Source organism: Coloeus monedula (genome assembly GCF_965178545.1).
Source record: "Coloeus monedula genome assembly, chromosome: 1".
Taxonomy (NCBI): domain Eukaryota; kingdom Metazoa; phylum Chordata; class Aves; order Passeriformes; family Corvidae; genus Coloeus; species Coloeus monedula.
The window spans coordinates 41750751-41774483 of record NC_138781.1 but is presented as its reverse complement, the minus strand read 5'-3'; the positions used below and the strand labels follow the sequence as shown (position 1 = coordinate 41774483).

Genomic DNA, 23733 nt, shown 5'->3' with positions numbered 1-23733 from the left:
TGTATACTCAATTGTCAATCCCTTTTAATTTTTGATTTATTAAACTTGTGAACAGCTCATATTCATCCTGTGCACCACTTGCATTTCCCAAGCCACATTTTGATGTTTGAAAGTGCTTATTAAATTTACTTTCAAAGGAATGTCTAACTTAAGGAAAGGACAGTAAATCCAGAGAATACCGAGAGAATGGAGTGAATTGTGGTTTGCAATGATCAGCATTCAGCTAAGAGGGACTGTAATGTATTCTCTTTTCTGGTGTATCCTGTCACTTGCTTTTCATCTGTATTTTCAGATCATCCAAGATTTTTCAATCAGCTGTATGCTGGAATAGATTATTACTCATTAGTGGCACGTTTCATTACGGAAGCGCTGAACCCCAGTGTGTAAGTGTGGTTCTTTGTCCTCTTGATGATGAATTAGCATGCTTTTTGGAATAACAGCTTTTTTTTTGCTTTCTTGCTTCTGATTTCTGTTCTCAGTGTTACAGAAGAGGTAAGAATTGTGCAAGACCTTGGGAGAAAAAACAGGCAGGTTCAGATTGGCTGAAGATGGGGTTTAAGAGGAGAGATTTTTTTTTTTCAATGCTATTAAACCTAGACTTTTATTTAGTACATAAAAATGAATTAATCAGACTTAACTTAGTTGTTCATTCCTTTGAGGCATTCTGCACAGAGTTGAATAAAGATGGTTACCTGTCTACTGTTTACTTGCAAATGTAAAGCTGAAATTTAAGCGTGACCTACATTAAGAGCAAACTCTGGTGTATTACTTTGAGAGTAGAAGTGTCAATAAGATGCTGAGATAAACTAAGCAATTGCTCTACTGGATCAGATCCATAATGTTTTTAGTTTAGAGTCCAACTGCTGGTGGTGATCAGCTGCTGATAGATTAAGGAAAGGTGCAGGAAGCCTTTATCTAGTTTTAGCAATACTCTGTGCCATGAGTTCTGTAGTTTTAATACCAATTATGCTATTATTTCTCTTTAGATACACATATGAAGTGTCCCCTGTGTTTCTGTTGGTGGAAGAAGCAGTCATCAAGAAAATGATTGAATTCATAGGCTGGGAAGAAGGAGATGGTATATTTAATCCAGGTAAGAACAGTCAGACCTCAAGATAGGTCATTATAAACTAATGCCTAATACCATTACTTCTATGAACATTGGAGTTTATTTATTTATTTAATCTAGGCTTATCATATGTGTTTCTAGCAATTATTAGGTGATTCTGACCAGTGAATGAATGAAAAAAGTTCTACATTAAATATAATTACATGGAAATTAGTTGTTTTTAGCTAATGCTCTTCCTGATCTTATTAACAACACCAACAGCCTCATTGGAATGAGTCAGCTGACAGGCAGGGAGCTGATTTATGTGATAGACATCAGCCCATGGTGCCTGAGGTTATAGATAGGTGTATTCTGCCTATGAACTATGGCAGCAAGAGTTTACATGACCTTAACTCCTTTGAATTTTCATAATTTTATTAAATGTTATGATTAGGCCAAACAGATATTTCTTAAGCTGCTTGATAAACTATGTTTTTCAAATGTTCTGTAAGGCAGTGTTCCAGCCCACCGCATTGGAATAATGAAGCATAATGGTGATATTCCAGATTATTCAGATAACAAATAATTAGGCTAGATGTGAAGATTTTATATCTATTTTGGGGGTGAGAAGAGAAATTTAATGAGTACATGAGTTTAAACTCCCCCTCCAAAACTGAAACAAAGTCAGTAATTCTAGCCTACACATGAGTGGTAGAAAAATAAATAAGCTAAAATTCCATATTTTTTAATATAAAAATGGTATGGATTTTTTTTTTTTCACATAAAATTTGATGAGTATTTTTGGTAGAAGCCTTACTATTACAGCAGAATTTCTGGCTTAGAACTTAGTGATCTACTGAGAGCAGATAAATTAATTGTCCTTTTCTTGGTCCTACTTCTATGTAAGGGTTTTTCTTACTCCTTTGATTTTGCCTTTCCAGGTGAATAAAACCTGTCCCAAGTGAATAAAGCCTGTCCAGATCTTACCTTGCAGATCTTTCAGTTCCCACTCACTGTGTTTGGTTTTGTTCGTTTTTTTTTTTTCCCAAAGACCTTTTTCTCCCATGGTCCTTTGAGGCCTGGTTACCCAAGAGATCTCCAAGGCTCTGAGCTTGGTGTGGGCAGCTGAGCTCGCACTGCTTCAGTGTAGAGGGGAAGGTGCTGTGGCAGGGTGTTCTCTGTTGGGAAGAACTTGTGCTTGGGCACAGCTCTTATTCCTCAGGAAATATCCCCAAAGCACATCCAAAGAGGCTCTGTTTCCATGCCTGCTGCAGAGCCCAAGGTTCATTTTATGTGTGTAGCCTTCAGGGGAGGAAATAAACTGTGATGAATGCATCGCTAGGATATCTGTGGAGTTTATTTTTCTCTTAATAGGTCAAGCAGTCAGATGCAGGGAAGGTACTCATACTGTGGCTAATACAATATTTGTATGTCTCTTTTTGCAGGTGGCTCTGTTTCTAATATGTATGCTATGAATTTAGCAAGATACAAATTTTGTCCTGAGATAAAGGAGAAAGGGCTTTCAAGTCTGCCAAGACTAGTTCTGTTTGCTTCAGAAGAGGTAAAACGAAAACAAAGAAAAGCTTTCTGATCTATGTTTTTCAATAGCTGCAGAATTATATCATTTTCATATCTGATGGGGCACTGGTACACTAATTCTGACATCAGTGTATGATGTGGAATATTGGAGCTAAGTGGAGAAGTCTGATGGTAAATTTCCCTGCAGAAGCTTGCTTTCTTGCTTTCAGAAAACAAACACAGATGTTCCTGCTTTGAAAACTGCTGATGTAAGAATAGGTTGTACATGGGGCAAACCTGAAGCAGAATGCATTTGCTTTATTGTGGAGGTCTGCAGCATCTGATTTCCCACAATATAAAGTCTAGCGGGAACTGTAGGTAGGTTTTGGATGTCAAAGGTTTTTTTCTGCATGTTTAATTTGTACTAAACTGAGTACTTGTGGACCTGTGAGATGGCTCTCTGCAGCTCCCACTCTGCCCTATGTCTGAATACAGATTGGTTGTGGTACAGAGTCAAACCCACCATATGCCTCTCAGAAAAAAATGCTGGACCTTTAGACATTTTTAATTTAAATAATTGAAAATATGTAGCTAATTTTTAAAGTTTTTGAATAATATCAGTCCAAAATGCCTGTGGGAAATTGAGTCACGTTCATACATTTATTCTGAAGGTAGTTTCTGGAAGCTTTTTTCTCTTCCCTGTCCCTTCAATTTTAAGTGTTTATAATTTGATTAGTGAAGAGTTCTTATTAATTCTGACTCTACTGTATAAAGGCCCCAGTGGAAGTCTGTACAGAACCTCACTGTATTAGAAAATAGAGTTACTAGAATAATTTTAGCTTGGACTTTTATGCTCCAAACAGTTTGCAGTGTAAATAGATGAGAGGCTGATTTTGAAGAAGCCTGAAGGATGAAGGAATTGTATAAGTTTTCCAGGATAACACATGTCTTTTGAAACGGAGCCCACATGTCCTAAATAAAGGTGGCTTGTTTGTTTTTTCTCCCAACCAAAATATACTATCTTGTTTGTTTTCTTTTTTTTCCTGAAAAGTGTGTGTATGAAATGACATGCCAGTTCATATTTAATCCATCATGTTACATCTTCAAAATCGTTAAGGAGGAACAAATGAGTTTGAAGCAAGTTCCATGAGTGCTTTTGAAGTGAAGCCCATGAAACTTTTATCATGAAGTAACATTTTATTTCATTGCATGGTTTAACTACAACTCATTTCTTACTCTAAAATAAACAAACATTTAATTTCATGTCGAAAGAAATTTTAACTGAGTGCCAGAATAAATTTATTTTTACGTCTTTGCTTCACCAGGAAGACCAAAACCATAAAACATAGAGATGACCAGGAAAAATAAATTGGTAAATTATTTGTAAGGCCATGCTTTTGATCGCTGATACTTCGTTTGATTCACACAACTACGTAATTCTTAGTACTCAATAATCATTTACTGTAAAACTGATGCTTTTAATATCTAGATAATGTGAGTATTTTCTAAGATCACTGGTGTTTATTCATCATTATCAGGGTGTAAAAGGGCATATTCATTTCTACTTGTTTTAGATTTACCTATACTGAGTCCAAGGTACACGACCTTTTGGAAACATTTGTTCAGATATGCCATATTGAGAATGTATGTAATCAGTAGCCCACACTTCAGATAAGTACAAAAGTTCTGGTGTCATACAATCTTAGTTTTTTTATTATTGTTTTTATTTTGAGTCTTATGTAACATTTTGCACCTTTGAATCACAGAATCAAGGAAACATTTAGGTCGGGCAAGATCTCTAAGATCATCAGGTTCAACCTTTGACTGATTACCACCTTGTCAACAAGACCATGGCACTAAATGCGATGTCTGGTTGTTCCTTGAACACCTCCAGGGATGGTGACTCCACCACCTCCTTGGGCAAACTTCCAGTGCTTAATCTTTCCTGTGGTGAAATTCTTATTGTCCAACTTGAACCTTCCCTGGCACAGCTTGAGGCTATATCCTCTCATCCTTTTGCTGGTTGCCTGGGAGAAGATCCTGACCCGTGACCTGGCTACACCCTCCTTTCAGGCAGTTGTAGAGAGCAATAAGGTCCCCTCTGAACCTCCAGGCCAGGATGACATGATCCTTCTTGGCCACCTGGGCACATGCTGGCTCATGTTCAGCTGCTGTTGACCAGCACCCCCAGGTCCTTGTCCACTGGGACACTTTGCAGCAACTCCTCCCTGTGCCTGTAGTGCTGCCTGGGGTTGCTGTGACCCAAGTGCAGGATTCAGCACTTTGACTTGTTGAACATCACACACTTGGCCTTGCCCATCATTTCAGCCTGCTCAGCTTCCTCTGCAAAGCCTTCCTACCCTCCAGCAGATTGATCTCCCATCCAGCTTGGTGTCATCCATGAGCTTCCTGAGGGTATGCTTGATCCCCTCTCCAAACATCCTTTGCTTGTTTTTGGAGAAGCAAATTGCCCCCCCCCCCCCCCATCCCCTCATCAAAACTAATAAAAATGAAAACAAAACTTGGAAAAGTTAACAACCTGGGTTTATCCTCAACATGAATCAGGCAACAGCATTGGCATGGAGAAGCCATGAGGCTGTAATGAACCAAGTACTGGTGAGGAGTCAAACAACATGACTGTTCAAGGCCCTTGTGTCATTTTAGGGCTTGGCTGCAGTGCTGCGACGAAATAAAATTATTTTTGCCTTGATTTGCTAAGTCCCTAGATTGCAGTTTGGCACTTGTCGGGTTGAAAGATTTGCCCTGCTGCAGAGCAGGGGAATGCACAGACTTTCAATGACTTGATGCTATTTGGGGCTATGTATTTTTTGTATGTTCTTGCATAACATAAAGATATTTAATGCATGGCCCACCCGAGGTCCTCACATATTGTGTTTGGCCTTCAGGAATAAAAAAGACTCCTTGTTCCTGCAAGTAAAATGCTTAGGTATTTAAAACTGTGGTGATACACAGTGAACACAGTTTATGCTGCTACTCTGTAGTACTTTTTCTGGACCATTACAGGGTGATTCCTCTAGAGACAGTAGCAGTAGAAGAGTAGTTGTCATATCCCACTTTCTTGAGGCATGATTTGTGGCTCTGTAGAGGACGAATATGGTTCCAGTTATAGATATCAGCCCACCTTTTTATCACTTTTTGTTATTTGAGTCCCATCTAAACTTTTTTTTCTGGCATGAGTATGTATTACATTGATCTGACAGATAGAAATCTGCTAAATTTGAGGTAACTAAGGGTAGAAGGATGTGTAAACAGTTGAAATACACATACTGATATGAGAAGCTTTTTTTAGAATGAAACTAAATTCCTCCCCAGTGCAACTTGATCGTGAAAGTAATAAAGTGAGAGAACACAACATTAACTCATCATGTTGTCCCCTGTGGAAATTACAACAGACAAAAATGAGTAGTAAAACAATCTCATAATAATGTAATTGCTTTATGCAATCATGTTTCTAGGAAACTTTTTAACAGCAGGAAAATACAAATTTATCTTCTGTTTTAATGAGCACAGGTAGAAAGTACCTTGTCTTTGCAAACATTATCAGGAAACAAAAATTACGTCTAGATATAGGTAAAATAATACATCAGCATATCTTAAATGCACCAATGTTCCAATTTGATCTTGTGCTCAAAGGTGGTAATTTCTTACTGCAAATGGCTACGGATTTAATAATTTGTCCAAACAAACTAAACTGTGAAAGATATGGCAAAAGTAATCTGAACTCACAGTACTTAAAATAATACTTTTAATCTGGATATTTCTTTCTCCTTTTTTTGGAAAGGGAACTATGAAAAGTGAATTAGTTGACACTCTTGTAACTGGAGATGCTATGATGTAATGCAGTTTAACATAATGGCTTCTAGTAGTGATAGTGGTGGGAGGGGGGGAAGAAATTCTTACATGTTTTCAATCAATATAACTGAAAGACCTCTTTTTTCATCAGAGGAAGAATATTCCAAGTCTATGAGTCTTGTTCTTTTTCTGTCCTACTGGAGGACGGAATTTTCCAAGAAGTACAGAAGTACTTCTGGAGGAAAAATAATGCATTTTGCGGCCTGTTTGTCTTTGTATTCCCTTTGTTCTTCTCTTTTCCTCTGCTTTTTGGTATAATCTCTCAGGTACTCAAGCCTCTTTTATCTTTCCCCCAGTGTCTCATACCACTGTTTATAATAAAATATATGATTTACTGATTGTTTGCTTACTAGTATACTGAATTTGTAGGTCTACTGCTTTCTCAGTTTGGAGCAATCTGATTATTCTTGGTGATTCATACCTTTCATTTGAAAGTAATGGCTAGAAATCAGTGATGGAGGCACTTTGTAGTTTAAGTGATTCACTAGTCAGTCAAAAACATCTCCAAACTTATACTGAACAACACACAGCCACTTACAATCATTATTACCTTTATTGATGTAATGTAAGACTAATTATCTACCTATGTGTGTTATTATTCTTGTAATAGTCTAAGTGACGGAGCCCTAAAGGCCTTGTGGATGTGTCATGTTACAAATTAAGCTTTCTTAAAACTACTCAATAGTATCAGGTAGTGTCTTCATATGCCTTTGTTTAAAGAGTGGGTGATGGTGGGGGAAACCTCTTTGTCAAAAAGAAAAAGAGCCCTCTGAGATCATCGATCTCATCAAAATAAGCATGACAGGCTTTAATACCCTTAATATATTCATGCCCACACATTAAAATGTTGTACATTTTTCATAATTATGTTCTGCAGTAACTGCATTTGTGTGAACTCTCAGGAAGAAAATGGAATTAATTAACCACCTGGCTTCACCTCCTGTATGAAAAGTAACAATTCTAGACATCTTCGTGTTTGCTGGAGTATGTGTTATTTTAACCCTTCAGTAATAATGCGTAAAAGAGACAATTTTATTTTTGTGAGAAGGGTGGTGATAATCCAAGGGTTGGATGGTCTTGGTTCTGACAAGAACTGTCTAGTCCTATGGGATGTGGTGTACTCTTGAAATTGACTCCACTGCTATGAGTGGGTAGTTTTGACATCTAAATATCTTCAGGTCAAGAAGGTTACTGTGTCTTGAATTCCCAGGCTAATCTTGAAGGCAAATTAAGCAGAGATCAGTGTACTCTTGTTCTGGAATAAGACAAAGTGTTCTTATGCTGGAATAACAGTATCCACAGTAGAGCAGGTCCTGATAAAGATGAATGTTGGAAATATGGTTAGATAAACCATTACTATTTGTTCAACAGAAAAAAGCTTGTAAGAAGTATGGAGTGGTCTGTAGGCTTGAATAGCATTCTCACCTTAATCATTTTACTGCATTCTGATTAAGTAAACACCCACCTCTAAAATCCTCTTTTACACTTGCTTCATGGGCTTCATAGACTGATGCCCTTTATTCAGTGTGAAGTGAAAAGGGGGCTGTATGTGTCTTTATACTCATTCAGAGATGTCTCTGTGATGAGACCTAGCTAAAATTCTTTGCTAAAATAGTAACTTAATTTTCCGAAAAATGCAGCCTTGTCCACACTGGACCCTTTTGCAAAATCCACTTTAAAGTCTGAAGATGTGTTGAGTCCTGTCTAAAGTCTGCTTGTTTTCATAATAGCTTCTAAGTAAGGTTCACATTCACGTGAACTCTCTTCACACCACCATGATTTCCAGATCCTTTATCAGAGATAGGATGTTGAAAGCCTTGCAAATCCCTATGTAACACATCTTAAGCTTTGGTAGGTCTTGGAACTTGAGCTCCTTGATCCTGTGGACGTGGGTTGCTGAATTAGGCCACAGGTCAGCTTAGCTAGTATCCTGTCTCTGGCAGTGGCCACCAGCTGAGGCTTGGAGCCAGCATACAGAAGAGTTACAAGCATAAAGTGGTAGAGGCTTCAAATGTACCATAAGATACATCCTAACTAAGGGTCCAATTTCCAAGGAGCGGTGCTTTTGGACTTTCAGACCGCATTAATTGCTTCCAGGCTGTTGTGTTAAATAGCCTTTAGACCCTTTTCCTCATGCACATCCTAACTCTTGCACTCATTGATACTTTTGACTCATTTCTATTACAACATTTTCAAAAAATTAATAATTCTTCCCTAATGACATTTCAAAGCTTCTACTTTTCATTCTAATGTAGAACCAGCTTTAAGAAAAATTGTATGGAATAGAGCTTCTCCTTTTTCTCTTTAGCCTGCTTTTGAAACATTGTGCACATCCTTTTTTTGTTTTTTTTCCCCCCCAGCTTTAAGTGTGTGTTATCGTTAAAGTACAAGATGGACTGTGTGATATGTACCTTATCAGTTTGCTTTTTGTGTTAGAATATGTTGTCATGGCTGTTAGGTGCTGTTGAATTAATTTTAGTGTCACTGTTCCCTATGTTAGGGAATTTATTTCCCTTGTTTTAATTGCATGTGCCTTTTTTTTTTTTTTTTGTGCCTCTCTCATTTACAGTGCCATTACTCCATGAAGAAGGCAGCCTCCTTCCTGGGTATTGGTACAGAGAACGTGTACTTCATCAAAACAGATGAAAGGTAAGAAAGCAAAAGCCATGACTGTGATCTCTGAGCCTTTTAAAAATGCAGTAGTGCTGTACATAACTAACCTATTTGAATGTAACTGAAAAAGTTTTAAATCTGTGTCCCTTAGAGGTAAGATGATACCTGAGGAACTGGAGAAACAAGTCCAGCGGGCCAGGAAAGAGGTGAGAGGGGGAGAGAGAGCATGAAGGAGAGAGGAGTGTATGCAGACTGTGTGCTTGTGTCTGAGTGAGTGGAAGGAAAACTAAGAGTGACCAAAATCTTAAAAACAGGGCAGTTAATGTAACAATGTCTTTCTTACAGGTGCAATCTCTTTGCCACAAACTTGTGAAACAAGCCAAGGCTTATGGGTTCTACACTCTTAGAAGGGAGGAAAATTCCACAGGGTGTTTACTGCTAATGAAAGTCCCGAGTACAATGCTGCTTTGAAGTATTTAGCACACTTCTTATAGGATTTCTTTTGCCCTTGATCCTTTTTTAAATGGATGCAGTATGTTTTCCTAAAATGGTTTTTCAGTGAATTACACCAGCTATTGCTCTATTGCCTCTGTAGTGACCAAGAATGGTAACGTGTAGCTTAGTCTCTAAAACTATCTTACAAGCTTCAAATGCTAAATTCCATCCTTTCTATTATTGTAGCCAGAGTGCAGAGGTATGCCTCTTTTCCCCTAGGGACTTTGCCAAGTAGAAAGTCAAAAGGCAAGCATTTGGAAAGGCGCTGATGTGTGTATTTGGACAACATTAACATACATTCTCACAATCTGTAAGACAGTGCTTACCTATAGTCAACATAATTTATTTTAGAGAGCCTGAAGGACTAAACGTGACTTCCAAGAGGATCTTCTTTTGGCTTATCACCTTATTTCTCACTTCCAGTTTGTGCATCAGAGCAGTAGAATTCAGAGCTCAGCCCTTAGTCCATGGTGAGTGAATACAAAGCAACTAGTGCAATGTCCATGGCATGGACAATACATTCCGTGGAATCCTATCTTGGGAAATCTACCTTTGTGGCTGATAAAAAGCCAAGGCAGCCCTGTCCTGTCCTGCAATAGCATGGCCACAATAGCTTTCAGTAAGTTCTGATTTAGATACATTTTCTGCCAAAGAACCATCTCTTATTTGAGTTTCATGCTGGATAGCAGAGCTGTGGTTACATGGGGGCCCTAATGACCTAGCAAACTCCCTTGCTTGCCTCCTTCTGTACTTTGTGTTATCTGAGGATGACAACCTGTACTTTACTCATTTGAGCAAACTGGGGGAAAAAAAGGGACTGAAATAAAACAGAGCAAGAAAAAGCAGGCTTGCAGGAGAGTCAACTCTGCTTTTGCAAAAACGGTATTCTTGTTTGTTCATGTAACAGTACATGTAATGGTCATTTGAAAGGAATCATCTGACATTTATGATTTTTTTAAAAAGGTCAGCCTCAGTATGGAAATCTACAACTTAAAAGCAAATGTTCTATATTAAAATGCTCTGCTTACAGGGAAACACAATTTCACTTGCATTTTAATGGAAGTTACAGGTGTATTGGAAGGTTTTCATTTCATCAGAGCTTCAGTAAGTGTGCCTGTCCTTGATAAAGTGCTACTTTACAGCTTTTACAGAAGGACACTTCAGTGAATTACAGTAAATATTCTAATGACTCTAGACAGCAGAGGATGTATTTACTAGTGATAGAAGCACAAAATGATCACTGAATATGAATAGCAAGAGTCTTAGGCCTCTTTTTAGAGAATTTAGGCAGGAAGATTTCTTTAACTATATTGTCAATAATAATAAAAATTTAGTTCCCTTCTTTGTGGGAAAAGTATAATGGTAGCAATTACTGGAATTTGTAGAGATCTGTGGCTTGTCCCTGTATTCAGTTGTGCTGCCAACTGGCTGCTTGAGAACCTTTGACTTTGATGAAGCTGTGGGAGAAAATTGCTGGGAATGCTTAACAGAAGATAGATGCATTGGATACATCTTTGCCTCACTTGCAAGTGTTTTGTACTTGAGCTTCAGGCTGACTTGTAAGTTCGTTTGACTGTTGTGGTAGTTCAGAATAAATGACCAAGAAGTAAATTAAGGGCTCGTAAGTCTTTGTGAATGTATGGGATTAATTTAAGTTCATTCCAGTGTTACTTTTCACTGCTTTAGCCATTTGTAAAGAAAATTCAAAATACAGATAAATCATAACTATGTACCTTTCTCACAGTCCTCTACACTGTAAAAAACTGTCAGAGTGCAAATGTGAATCAGTCCTGTCTGTCTGTAGATACTTAAAGTAGCAACACTTTGAAAAAAAAAAAAAAAAAAAAAAGAGAGCAGATTTCAGCTCAGTGAAGATACGTGGAAGATTTGTGTGGAGTTTGATTTTTCAGCTGATGTCTGATTTCACTAAAGCTACACTGAGTTACCTCTGTAGACACAATTACATCATCTGAGAGATTTAATTCACTGCAAATGATGAACTTCAGTGATCCCAGCTTGTACTATTTAACAACCACTTTAGTGCCTCTTCAGTAACTGTGTTGTCATTTCATAGGCCAGATGCTGAACTGTGCAGAGCAGTCCTTTCAGCATGCGTTTACCTACAAGTGAGACTGTACACTCATTGCTAGGGCTGATACCCTCAATTTCATGGAGTTGTTACAGACTTCACCAATTCTTTTCATTGTTGCAGTTTCTGCTCCTAAGTAGATGCTGGCACACAGGTCTGCAAGGGTCCATGAACTGGTCTGCTGTCAGCCCAAGGGAAAGCAAAGATGGATGGCTGACAGTGGCTGTCTGAGACCACAACCTGACAAAAGTTTTCCTTATCCCACCTGCCTGACCTTAGCACTATCTGAGATTTCCAGTGGTCTCTCTTCTAACATTCAGTTACTGTCTACAGCCCTTCTTCTTTCCTAGACAGGAGTGGGAGCAAGGGAATAGTGCTGAGCTGTAGGTCAGGCATGGGATCAGTTGGTGATTGTCCCTGTCATGGTACGTGCCAATGTGGCTGAAGGCAAATCATGTTCCCTAGCTGAAGATTCCTCTTCACCAGGCAGGGAATAGGGATGTTGCAGAGACAGTGCAGGTGGAAACTCTAAAGGGATGAGCCCTTTCCTTGCATGGGCAGTCTGCTGGCTGAGCTAGTAGCTTTATTTTATCAGTCAGAATGACAGCAAATATGGTAGTGAAATGTGGAAGACTAAGAAATGAAAATCAGTGTATAAAGAGAGATGTCAAATATCTGGTATGTTTTGATTTTGACAAAACTAGCATCTGTCAAAACAGTCTGAAGCTGCAGAAGTCTGCCCTGGGATGGTGTTAACTAGAAATGGAAAGTGCCTTTTTTTTTAATTAAAAAAAAAAGAGATTCAGCACTATTAAATGCAGTACCTTCTGCTGGGAAACTAAAATGTTGATTGTCGTATCTTTGTCCTACATTCCTAGATCTTTTTATACTTTAGCTCTGCAAGTATACAAAAAGGAAATGAGCAGTGCAAAGGATAATATTTTTTTTGTTTTGAATCCTATTGCAGGGGTCAGCACCATTTCTTGTCTGTGCTACAGCAGGCACAACTGTGCTGGGAGCATTTGATCCTCTGGATAAAATTGCTGATATCTGTGAAAAGCATGGCCTCTGGCTTCATGTTGATGTGAGTTTGTATACTGTGTGGTTTTGTTTAGCACTGTTTTTTTATAATTGCTATTTTACTTTGACTGTTGATATTTCTTTTTAGAAGTTGGGCTCTAATAATATTTCTTTTTCTTTGCATAGGGACCAGAAATATGTTCTGATTTGACTCTGTTACATATGCTGCAAATCAGCAAATGACTTGGTTCTGACAAGCAGCCAAAGCCATTTTGTTCTTGTCAGGTTATATTTCAAAATTATTTTATAATCAATTTCTTCTTGCAATCTCCTAAAAATGCCTCAAGAGTGATTATACCCAAGAGTAAGTTTTGATTCTCCCCATGTCCTTTTGGGGAATAGACAGAGAATTGGGGTGTGAGGTTCGTACAGGTTAAAATAAAGGTATGTTTCTGGCTGAACCAGTCATAAATTATTCTGTTTCATATTTACAGATTTAACTTTCCTGTATATCGCCTTACATTTTCCTAAACTGTTCAGATATTTTTTTTTTTTAATTTCTTTGTAATTTTAGGGCTGGATGTTAAAATCCATTTTGGAATTGTGCCCTTTTATTACTTGAAAAACTTAGCAGTTACTGTATTTTTCTAGAAATAGGCCACTTCATATTTTCTGAAGTTGCATTCTCTTTATAATTGCAATGCCACAAATGCAGAATTGCTAGATTAAAAGTCACGGAGCAATAAGAGAATCTGGAGCGATGCTTATGGATATTTCCAGACCTGCTCTAAATTTCTGAAGTGTTTGTTTAATGTTGAGTATCTAAAGGAAGATCACGTAGGCAGTGACGCATGTTTCAAATAAATGTCTCACAGGCATTAATAAATAAAGTCACTGTACATGTGAGTCAAAAGAGTTTTCTTATTGTCTAGAAGACAAAAATGCAAAATTTAGGCCTAATATTTAAAATGTCTGCCAAGCCTCCTCACAGCTGTGTGCTGCTGAGAAGGACTCATCAGATTTTCAGCAGAAGTGCAGCACTCCAGTTACATGTTAGTAACTCTCTTGTGTGTCTGTGTATGGCTGGTGGAAAGAGGGATGTAGTTGGAATCTGTGTTGGACCTTGGGTGAGTCAAATGGATGTGGCTGGAGCCATCTCCAGTGACTGTAGGAGAACAGTGAGTAGTCTCCCTGTAGCTGAACTAAAATATAGTGGGATAAATCTGGGTCATATTCAGAACCATAGCCAGCTGATAGTGTTTTGAAAAGAACTACCTTTCTTCTTCCAGTTTTACTGCATATTAAACTAAGGTAAAAATATCCAGGAATATCTTTAAGTTAATTTTCTGTTTTAAAATGACTTTAGTTGTCAGAGGTTAATTGTTTCCCAGTAGAAGAACAGATGTCCAGTAACAATTTGGGTGTGCAGTCTGGAAGAACAATTGTTCTCTTAAGATGTGATTCATGTTATGAGCCTCTCAGTGGTTCCCAGAAGTTCTATCAGTATTTTCTTCATCTTTCACACTCACTGAGGGGTTGAGTGGATGTTTCTCTATTTTTTTGTTAAAAGTTCCTAGCTGTATCTATAAGAGAACATGATATGGGGAAAGACTGAAAACTTTCCACAGAAGTGACATCAGGCACGCATGTGTATATACAACTGTGCTGTGGTAAAACAAGCAGACTGTGATTCTAAGTGTGACATTTTTTCTCTTACAGCACCACTAGAAATAAATTTACTGAAATTTTATGTGAGCAGGAACAGTGAGACTCTGTCTGTGCCATTCAGAAAGCCTGTAAGAAGTACAGAGAAGAGTTGAATTTTTTCTTTTTCTTTTTTTTTTTTTAAGCAAGCATACCTCCTAGCAGTATAGGCAGTAATATTTTTGAAATCTCTGAGAATCTACAGTCCTCTGAAAGGTCTGGCTTCTTGTAGAATGATTTACACATTATGCAGTCTGAGTTACAACAAGTGAGCACTGGTGTTTAGGCCTGCTGTAACTTTGAAGGAAAAAAGATACAGTACAATTAAAACCAAGAGTAAAACCCAGGTAAAGTTCTGTCTAATTTAGGAATTTTCATGTATCATTGACAGACATCAAGATTATCTACTATAAGTACTTCCATGAGCTGTTACTAAGAATATCTTATGTGAATGTCAGTGGTGTTTCTTCCAGATTTACACCAATTCATCTAATTTCAGAATATTTTCTGATCCCAAAAATTGATGTGTTTGCCTTAGGGAGACTCTTTCCATTAAATATGAAATGATAAAGCTTGTGATTCTTAGAAAGGGCAAAAGGGACAATGTCAACATAAATTCAGTAAGCTTCAGGAAGATAAATTTCAATAAAGACAGAAATAGTAGATAAACTCTCACATGAAGACAAACCAGAGAGAAAAACTGAGTTAAGAAAAGTGTTTTAGGAAAATAATACCAGTAGGTCCAAACTGTCCTAGCAGCCAAGCTGTTCAGTCAAGCCTAAGAGCAGAGGCTATGCCAAGCTTATATTGTTCACATTACAGCAATCCAGTTACTTACTGTATTCCAACCTTCATCTGTGATGCCTTTCTTAATAACTTGTTTTGTATCATCAATATGCTCTCCAGCATTTATATATGTCATATATTGTCTTCATGTAGCTTTAAATGCTGTGTACGAGTATTTCTTCCCTGATGGTCCTGACTTTGATTATTGTTTTTTCTCTTATTATTAGGCTGGTAGAGAAAATCAGGTTTGACCTATTAGCCCATGCTTAGGTAATTAGCTTAATCATGCAGTGAACACTGATTCCCATAGTTCAGCTGTAAGTGATTTGTTGCATACCAAACACAGTAATTTTCTGTACCTTGTTAGCAATTACATTGTGTGTGCCGCGGGTTGGTAATAGTCCTGTTTTGACCTCCCCTGCATTGCTCTCAGCTGGATTTGTCTTAAACAAAGTGTGTCAGCCTAGTTTGATAAATCTGCCTTCCTTCTGTAGTCTTGTGGACGGAGGAGAAGCAGTCAGCTCTACTGTGTCTTTGCAATATCTCATCAGAAAGCCAGAGAAACGTGCCAAGCTGCTGCTCTGGTAGTGAGTGAAAACCTGGCTGGAAAACCATACCCACAGAGCAGTTACCAGTGGGTCATTGAAAGGAGAAAAAAATTTGAGCAGGATTCCACAAAAGTCTATACTAGGGTAGAAATTATCTGGTATTTTCATTAAATAACTTAGATGAAAAAGAATATGCTGACAAATTTGAAAATGATTTAAGACTTCTGGAAAAGGGAGTGGGAGGACAGGATTAGAAATCAAAGGGATTTTGACAATTTGGAGAGAAAAAGAGGAAAAACTAAGTTACAGTTCAATAAAGATAGAATTCTACGCTGCAACAATCAAGTGCACAAACACAGGCTGGGGATTGTTGGCTAGAAAGTAGATCTTTACTGTAAAGCCCTGATCTTTTTCTAGTTCACAAATCAGTGATATTTTCAAATAGAGTTAAATATCATTCAGAATTGAATAAAGGAGGCACATAAAATGATTCTTTCTTTTTGCTTCATACACCATCTGCTTTATCTAGATCGTGTGCAAATAAAAAGATGCAGTTCAAGAAGGCCGTACAGGAGAAAGATTAGAAAATGGGAAAGCAATGTAGATAAACAGAATCATACCTAGAAATTATGACCAATGAGTAAAGATGGAAAGCACTGATGTTATTTAAACTAGAGAAGACAAATAGACAGTACACAATAGTCTACAGAAGCCTTAAAAGGTGCTGCTGAAAGAAAAGGACTAATCTGTTCTCCTGGCCGCTGGAGGTGTGACAAGAGGTAACATTGTTTAGGACTGACACTTTAAATTAAAGATGTGTTATTCCTGTTACACACAAATTAGGTGGTGAAGTTGTGCAGCTTCCATCATTAGAGAGGACTTTAAAACCAGACAAAGCCAACGATTCTGTCTTCTTAAGTGCCTTCTCATTCATGGTGTTTTGTTTTTTGTTTTGTTTGTTTCTGAGTTTTTTTTTTTTTGTTTGTTTTTTTTTGTTGTTGTTGTTGTGGTTGGGAAGGTTGTTCGTTTATTTTGTTTTGTTGGTTTTGGGGTTTTGTTTTGCCAGCCCTGGCTCCCTATGCAGTTGCTCCTTGAATTGAGTAAAGAAACATGGATCACAAATTCATGTTGTATTGCTGTGGCTCAAGGAGAATAACCTAATTTCTCTCATCTAGGTCTCCGGTAGCAGTTTTTAAAACAAAGGCAGAAAGTAGGGCCAATAGTGTTGTGAAGGCAGCAATTGCTGGTCTCTCTCTGCGTTTTATTTTTCACTTTAATGCTAATTACAGGATTAATTGATTTGTTGGTTAATAACCTCTAGAAAAGATGTGGTTGAGAGAAATGAGAGGAGTATGGCTAATCTTGCCTTTGGGGGTGACACACCATTGAGATGACCTCTCAAAGGCCTTTCTAGTCCTGTTTTCCACAAACAGTGTGCAAATGTCAGCTTTTTCAAACACACAAATCTTTGGATGCAAATTTTGTAAAAATGTATTGTATTTTAATGGATTGTTTATAAATTCTGAAAATCAGGGAGTAAGTTAGTGACTGTTTTGACTTTATTGAATCAGAGAATGAGAAGAGTTAAATTTGTCTTTGAATAGAAAGTTCAGTTAGATTGTCATCCCATAACATGGCAAATTTGGACTAGCTGGAGAATCAAGGTTACAAGTCATGGTTCTGCAGGATTACCATGAAATTCGAGGCAAACAATTTCCTACCTTAGGTCCCACCTGTAGCCTGAGCAGCAGCCCTTGTCTCAGCAAGGATGTTGTGAGCATGACAAATATGATGAGTTCCATTAATTTGGGGCATTAATCAGAATGACTTTTTAAGACAAGTTAATAACCTTTCATGTCCCTTGTGAGCCTTTGCCATCCTGTCTTACAGAGATAGCAGCTCTTGTTCCTAATATATGGCCCGTGAAGCTAATACTGATGATAAATTCATGTATCAGCTATCATGTATTTTTATTTCAAGGAAAGAAAAAAAGAACAAAAACCAAACAAGCATGTATTTTCTATGCTTAGGTCAGGAATCTTTACATCAGCAATTTTCTTTTTCTTTACAAATATTTTTTAAAAATAAGCTGAGTTCAGATGTTTTGTGGACTGATGCCTTCTGTGTGTCTCTAAAGAACCTTGCTTGCTTCACAGGTAGTTTGCTTAAGTGCATTCTGCCTGCATGAATATTAAAATAGTTTTATTTATTTATTTATCAGTAATTTCTCAAATGCACTGTGTGACATGTCTAGTGTTTGCATGCTCTCCTCACCTTTCCTCTGTGGATAAACGTTGTTGTTTAAGAATTAAAGTTTCACAGCACCTGATGATCCTTGCAGAACTCATGAGAAAGGATCACATTCCCTGATTCAGGTTGTCCAGAAATTAAACTTGTGTAATAAAAGCTTGTTGCCTGGGTACTTTCTATAGTCCCTGGAGAGACACATCTGCCAAAGGTGTCACCCAATGATGGGTGTCTAGAGTAGATTGAACTAAATAAGGAGTTTCAGTGGAGAGCTGCTCACTACAGAGAAAGGCCTAAGTGATTCTTAGAGCCCACACTTAGTTCTTAGATGACCTGAGGGAGTCTTAGTCATTTTAAGGTCAGTTGGGTTGCTGGTAACATAAATGCTGCTACTGCTCACTGACAGACTTTGCTTTTCATATCTGTGCACAATCTGAGCCTGGACTTTGCAACTGGCAGAGATTATCACTGTCTACTCTTTCCCCAGTGAATTTCTCAGAAAGGAATTGGCTAGCAGGAAGAAGATGTGCAAAGTGGGGCTTTCTGCTTAGGTTATTGCTTAGGTCAAGGCTGGGGGAAAGGAAGCAACTCTTTGGCATCAGGAATGAGTCTGCTTATGCAAGGACGTTTCAGTTCATTGCCCTTGCTTACACAGAAGGGCCACTCTGGTTTGTGGCTCACGTAGTGGCGCAGACCACCACCTCTTCTATTTCAGACATAGCCCCAGGCTGCCATCTTTATTTCAGGAGATGAAACTAAAGGCAAAATTTAGCCCACTGACCATGCAGTTGTTCTGGTTTGGCCAAATGTAGAAGTATATCCTCTGAGAGAAGGCAGGCTATAACCACCCCTCCCCCACCAGGTTTGGGGAAAAAAAAAGTCCCGAAGGAAAGTGAAAGAAATAAAAACTATTTATTTAACAAACACACAGGAAAAGGGATAATGATGCTAAATAATAAAACCTCTCTCTCTGCTGAGAGAAACCTGGGAAAATTTTAGAGTCCTTCCATAGATCTCTCTCTCCCCCTCCTTGGAGATGGGATGGGGCGGTGGGCCCACCTCCGGGGCCAAGGCCTCGGTGGAAATTCCTCCCAATGTATTCTGATGTTGAAACAGTCCAGCAGAGAGAAAAGGAAAAAAAACAAAGTCCCAGGAAAACAAAATTTCAACTCCCCAGAGGAAAAGGAGCTGAGAAAAAAAACTGCTGAAAGCTGGCTGGAAAGAAAAGCAAGCCGGGTGCTTCCCTTCCCTCCTGCTCTCCTACCTCAGCTGAAAAAAAAGTCTCTATCTCTGTGTGACCTTGAACAAGCTGCAAACTGCTTTGAAAATGTTTTGCTCAAGTTTTCGTCCCCCCTATCAGGCTCAGTTTAAAGGCATAGAAAGGCACAAAAATTAATTTCTGGGCATAGGGCAGCGATATGGGATACACATCATAAAGTCACCCCAAGACAGCAGTAAACTAAGTTTTAAATGAGATAAGACATCTTTAGAAATTACTAGTTGAAGTATTATCAAAATAACTTTTTACAAATAATATTTTCTTGGCTCTACAAATGTTCCAACAGGCTTCTTGGGGTGGCTCAGCTTTGATATCAAGGAAGCATCGCAGACTTCTTCATGGTATCCACAGGTAAGTCAATTTAGTTCATGGGCTCACTTACCAGGAATTGAGGTGAAAGTTATGTGGCCTGTTGGCTTCCATAAGTTCTGCATTTTTCAAAACAGAAATTACTGTTATTAGGAGAAATTTCTCAACCTGTGGTGGGACTGGGTGTACAGGAAATCTGATTGGTCTGCTTGGATTGTGTTTTATTCTTAAGTACCCATGATTACAGATGCAATTTTCACCTCCCTTTTTCCATTTATGATTTTTGCAGGTCTAATTCTGTTGCCTGGAATCCCCATAAAATGCTGTTGGCAGGAATCCAGTGCTGTGCTCTTCTGGTGAAAGACAACTCTGTAAGTACTCCTGATTTTTTTTTTGTATTCTAATAGCCTGTCATTTCTGTAATATGGAAGTGGAAATAATTAGAAAATAGCTGAAAGTCAGTTTTACTATACTGCAGTAAAAAGGCTGAATTATATTATTGTGAATTTCACCACTTAATCAATTAATAAAGGGTGAATAAGAACAAGGTGAAAACGATCCAAGTCACTGTACTCACAAGTGGTCAAATTTTGCAGCTGATGCCCTTGCTAGTTAACTTCTGTACATGATTTGCATTCAGAATGGAGTATGTTGTCACCTGGGCCTGGCACACTTTAACACCGAGCTCATCAAAGCCCTCAGAATAGCTGTCATCCATCAGGACTGCAGCAGTGCTGCGACTGTTTAAAGCAGGCAGGGCTCATCTTCACGTCCCCTTGTACAGCAGCACCAGAGTGGGAGAGGGATAGGAGTTACAGCACATGCAGGTAAAGGTGCTGAGCCTTCTCTCCTCACTCTACCGGTTCTTCCTCAACAGCAGGGTGATTTAGACTTCCCTAAAAGCCATGACTAATTTAAAGGCATAGCAAGCAAACAACAGAGCTCTGATCTCAAGATGACTCTGCAATGTAGCAAAAATCCCTTCTTGTGCCTTTGTGACATACTTTTATCTTAAAACAAAACAGTAAGAGGTTAGTTATTTCAAGCTTCATTTCAAACTCAGAGCTGCTAAAACTTATGCCCACTGTCCACCATTAGGGGTGAGTTTTACCTTACTGATCATCACAAAGATATGGAGCCCCTAGGGTTTACATCACTATCTTGTGGCCATGGTTTGGAAATTACTTTTAATAAATCTCTGTCAAAAAACCTGATATTTTCTGTTCAGCTGCTGAGGTTACCTATCCATGTAATTTGTTACTAACTTCTGTTAGTAAGAACTGATGAGGACCAAAGAGCACTCTCTTGGGGCCGATTGCTCTAGGTCAGGGGTGAGACATGGCAGGACAGCAAGGATAAGTGTGCCACCTCATTTCCTTAGACTAGAGTCTGTGGGATTAAAGAGGATTAAATTTCAGGGTCACCATCCATTGCTTTATCTTTATTCCAAGATGAGAAACAAACAGAATGAAGCTATTGACTAAGATTAATATGGTGTTTTAATTGCAGGCTTGGGAAGATTTCAGTGCTGTGTTTTTGACTAATTAGGCCCAGTATGTAGATATTGCCCCAGGTAATGATTAGGCTACTTGGACTGAATAGTGGAAATTTCTCAGGAAGAAAGAGGGAAGAAATGAAGGGGACTGAAATGTTCTAGGTGCTCTAGCATTTAGAGTCCCTTTATGAACACTGTTCCAACTTCAGGGCTCTGGCAACCTTCTTGTATTCCCCTTCTCTGCAGTGTAAGGTCTGGTAGAGTGATCCTATTCCACTTCTAAACCACAGCTAGGCAATGTTGTGTTGGAAGTACTTGTAGAGCTGAATCCTGGGTCTTTGAGGGGTGAAAACAGAAGTATCATGGATCATAGCATCAGATCCTGTTTTATGGTGAGATGTTCTGGAAAGCAGATTTTGCTGCATCAGGAAGAAAGGGTGTTTTACTCTGCGTCTAATTCCTGGAAAATTGGCTCTTACTCATTCTGTGTATGTGCCAGTGAAGTCTTTATATGCAAACAGACACACACAGATTTGAGTACTTTCTTATTAACTAGCTGGAATATAAATCCTTAAGAAAAAAAGATCAAATGCATATTTAAGACACTTTGACAGAAAAATGTTGCTTCACTTTGATCCTTTCCATACCAGAACAGGAAGTTGAATCCAGTTTCCTGTTAAAAATGCTATTTTTGTACCAGTAAGAGAAGGGAAGAGTACATGTATCAGTTTCTCACTTGGGAGCTTGTTCCACTTCTCTTAAAGCACATAAATACCTATGGCTAAGATGAAGCACGCGTTTATATGGGAACGTAATTCCTTCACACTGTGGTTAGGATGCATCAGTGGGAGCTGGATGCTGAGATGTGAGCTGGAAGAGTCTGGAACACATTGCTCTGCTAGTGAATGTTCAAGGGACCTCAGGTAGATTCTGAAGTGCTGAATTCTGCAAGACATCAAAGCAACAAAATGTTAATCACAAATGTTAAGACCCATTTATGAATTGCCTTATCTCCCTTTGAAAGACTGATTAAGGAAGTCTTGTTAGCCTGTTTTTCCATTTGCTTTGAGGTCCATTTGAAAACTGTGGAATACTTCAGAATTAGGTTTAGTTGATTATAAGTGAACAAGTTAATCCCCTTCAGTTTTTCTTTTTCTCTTTCATACTTTCCATATGAAAAATAATCTTTAGAAGATGTCGTCACATTTCAGCTGTACTGGCAGCACTGTAATTTCCCATTAACAAAAGAAATAGCAGCTTTTTTTTTGTTTGGGTTTTTCTTTTGCCTCATTGCTTCAATGGGGTTCAGCGGTGTTCATATATTTAAGACATTGCAGCTGGCTTGTTAGAATGAAAAACTTTGTAATTAAATATTTTTCTGTATAGATTTAAAAAAAACTAGAAAAAAAGATTAACTGCAGTGAAATGCTGATAAAAAGAGTATATCTTCCAGCCTTAGTGAAACAAAGTTGGAATATTTCCAAGGAAGGTAGAGATAGAAAAGAGAAATGTGTTTGACTTGATTAGAAGAGAAAAGCATTTTCACCAAAGGGAAAGAGAGATTGGTTAATCCTTTGTAAAAGCTCAGATCAATGACTGTAGTTCTTCAGTGCTTAAAGCGCTCAAGAAGTGCTCAGCTATTCCTTTTTCACTGGCATGCCCTGAGTAACTTTCATCACTTCTCCAACAAGATAGTCTTACTCAGAAAACACTGGTATTGCTGAGTCATAAGTGGCAGTGAATGTTTAAACACAAAACCAGAGGGACCAATAATCTCAAAACATTGGTGAAATCAGTTTTGGTCTTATATGTTCTTAAAATGCCAGGAATTGGTGTTGGGTTATACATACTCCCTTAAAACCACAGAGCTACTCCAATTTGTCCTTGCTGTCATCCATATCTGTATGAATATTATCTACATATAAACAGAGAACTACTGTTTATCACCACTGCCAAAGTTCTGTAACCCGTGAGAGTGAAGCACTAGTTTAAGTAATTAAGAATCAGATCTAGGTAATAGACAGAATTTTTACTTATTAGTTAAGAATAAAGTCTCAATGTAGCTAATGAAATCTCAGTTTAGTACAGAATATAATTGATTAAGGTGATGATGGTAGCCATCCACATGTAATCTCTTCCTCATCATTAGAAATATCATAGAGATATTTATGCCCCTGATTCTTTTCCAGGACAGCTGCAGAAAATGCTCTATTCTCATTGCTTTTGCTTGGGTTTAGTACAACTGAGAGCTCCTTCTCACCTCTTGAAGTGAATTGCTGTAGTGTCCTAACACACTGCACTGCTTTTGACAATTTTCAAGTATGCTATTCAAAAGATTGTCTTTATTGCCTCAGATAAGGCAAATCAGGGAGATGCTTGTCTTGGGGAAAAAGATATTTTATTAATGAAATTGAAATTCACTTTTAACTAGCAATGAAAATGGAAAGAGATCAGAAGACTTGCTGTAGGTAAGTCTGTTCAATGAGAAAAATATGTTGAATTATGAAACTGGAGCTCTTGCTTTCAGTATCAATATATTTTCATCAATTTGCCATTAATTAGAACACAGAAATTATCCATAGACTTCATCAAAATCAAAAGCTCTTTGAAACTTCATAGTGGAATGGGGCCTCTATGAAAATAGTATTTCCATTTCCTAAACTTTAACAGACTGACTGTAAAGCCGAGCACTTGCGTTAAAAAGGGTAG

General features: G+C 38.1%; 1 protein-coding gene across 1 annotated transcript in view; it reads left to right on the top strand.

Moving 5' to 3' along the window:
• GADL1 (glutamate decarboxylase like 1) overlaps nt 1-23733 on the top strand; it is an 81789-nt gene that overhangs the window by 13797 nt on the left and 44259 nt on the right. Inside the window, exons 4-11 of the mRNA XM_082294712.1 lie at nt 293-383; nt 987-1093; nt 2494-2609; nt 9009-9088; nt 9204-9258; nt 12604-12720; nt 19507-19571; nt 19819-19900. Of these exons, the coding sequence (XP_082150838.1) occupies nt 293-383; nt 987-1093; nt 2494-2609; nt 9009-9088; nt 9204-9258; nt 12604-12720; nt 19507-19571; nt 19819-19900 (713 nt within the window). The remainder of the gene's footprint in view (nt 1-292; nt 384-986; nt 1094-2493; nt 2610-9008; nt 9089-9203; nt 9259-12603; nt 12721-19506; nt 19572-19818; nt 19901-23733) is intronic.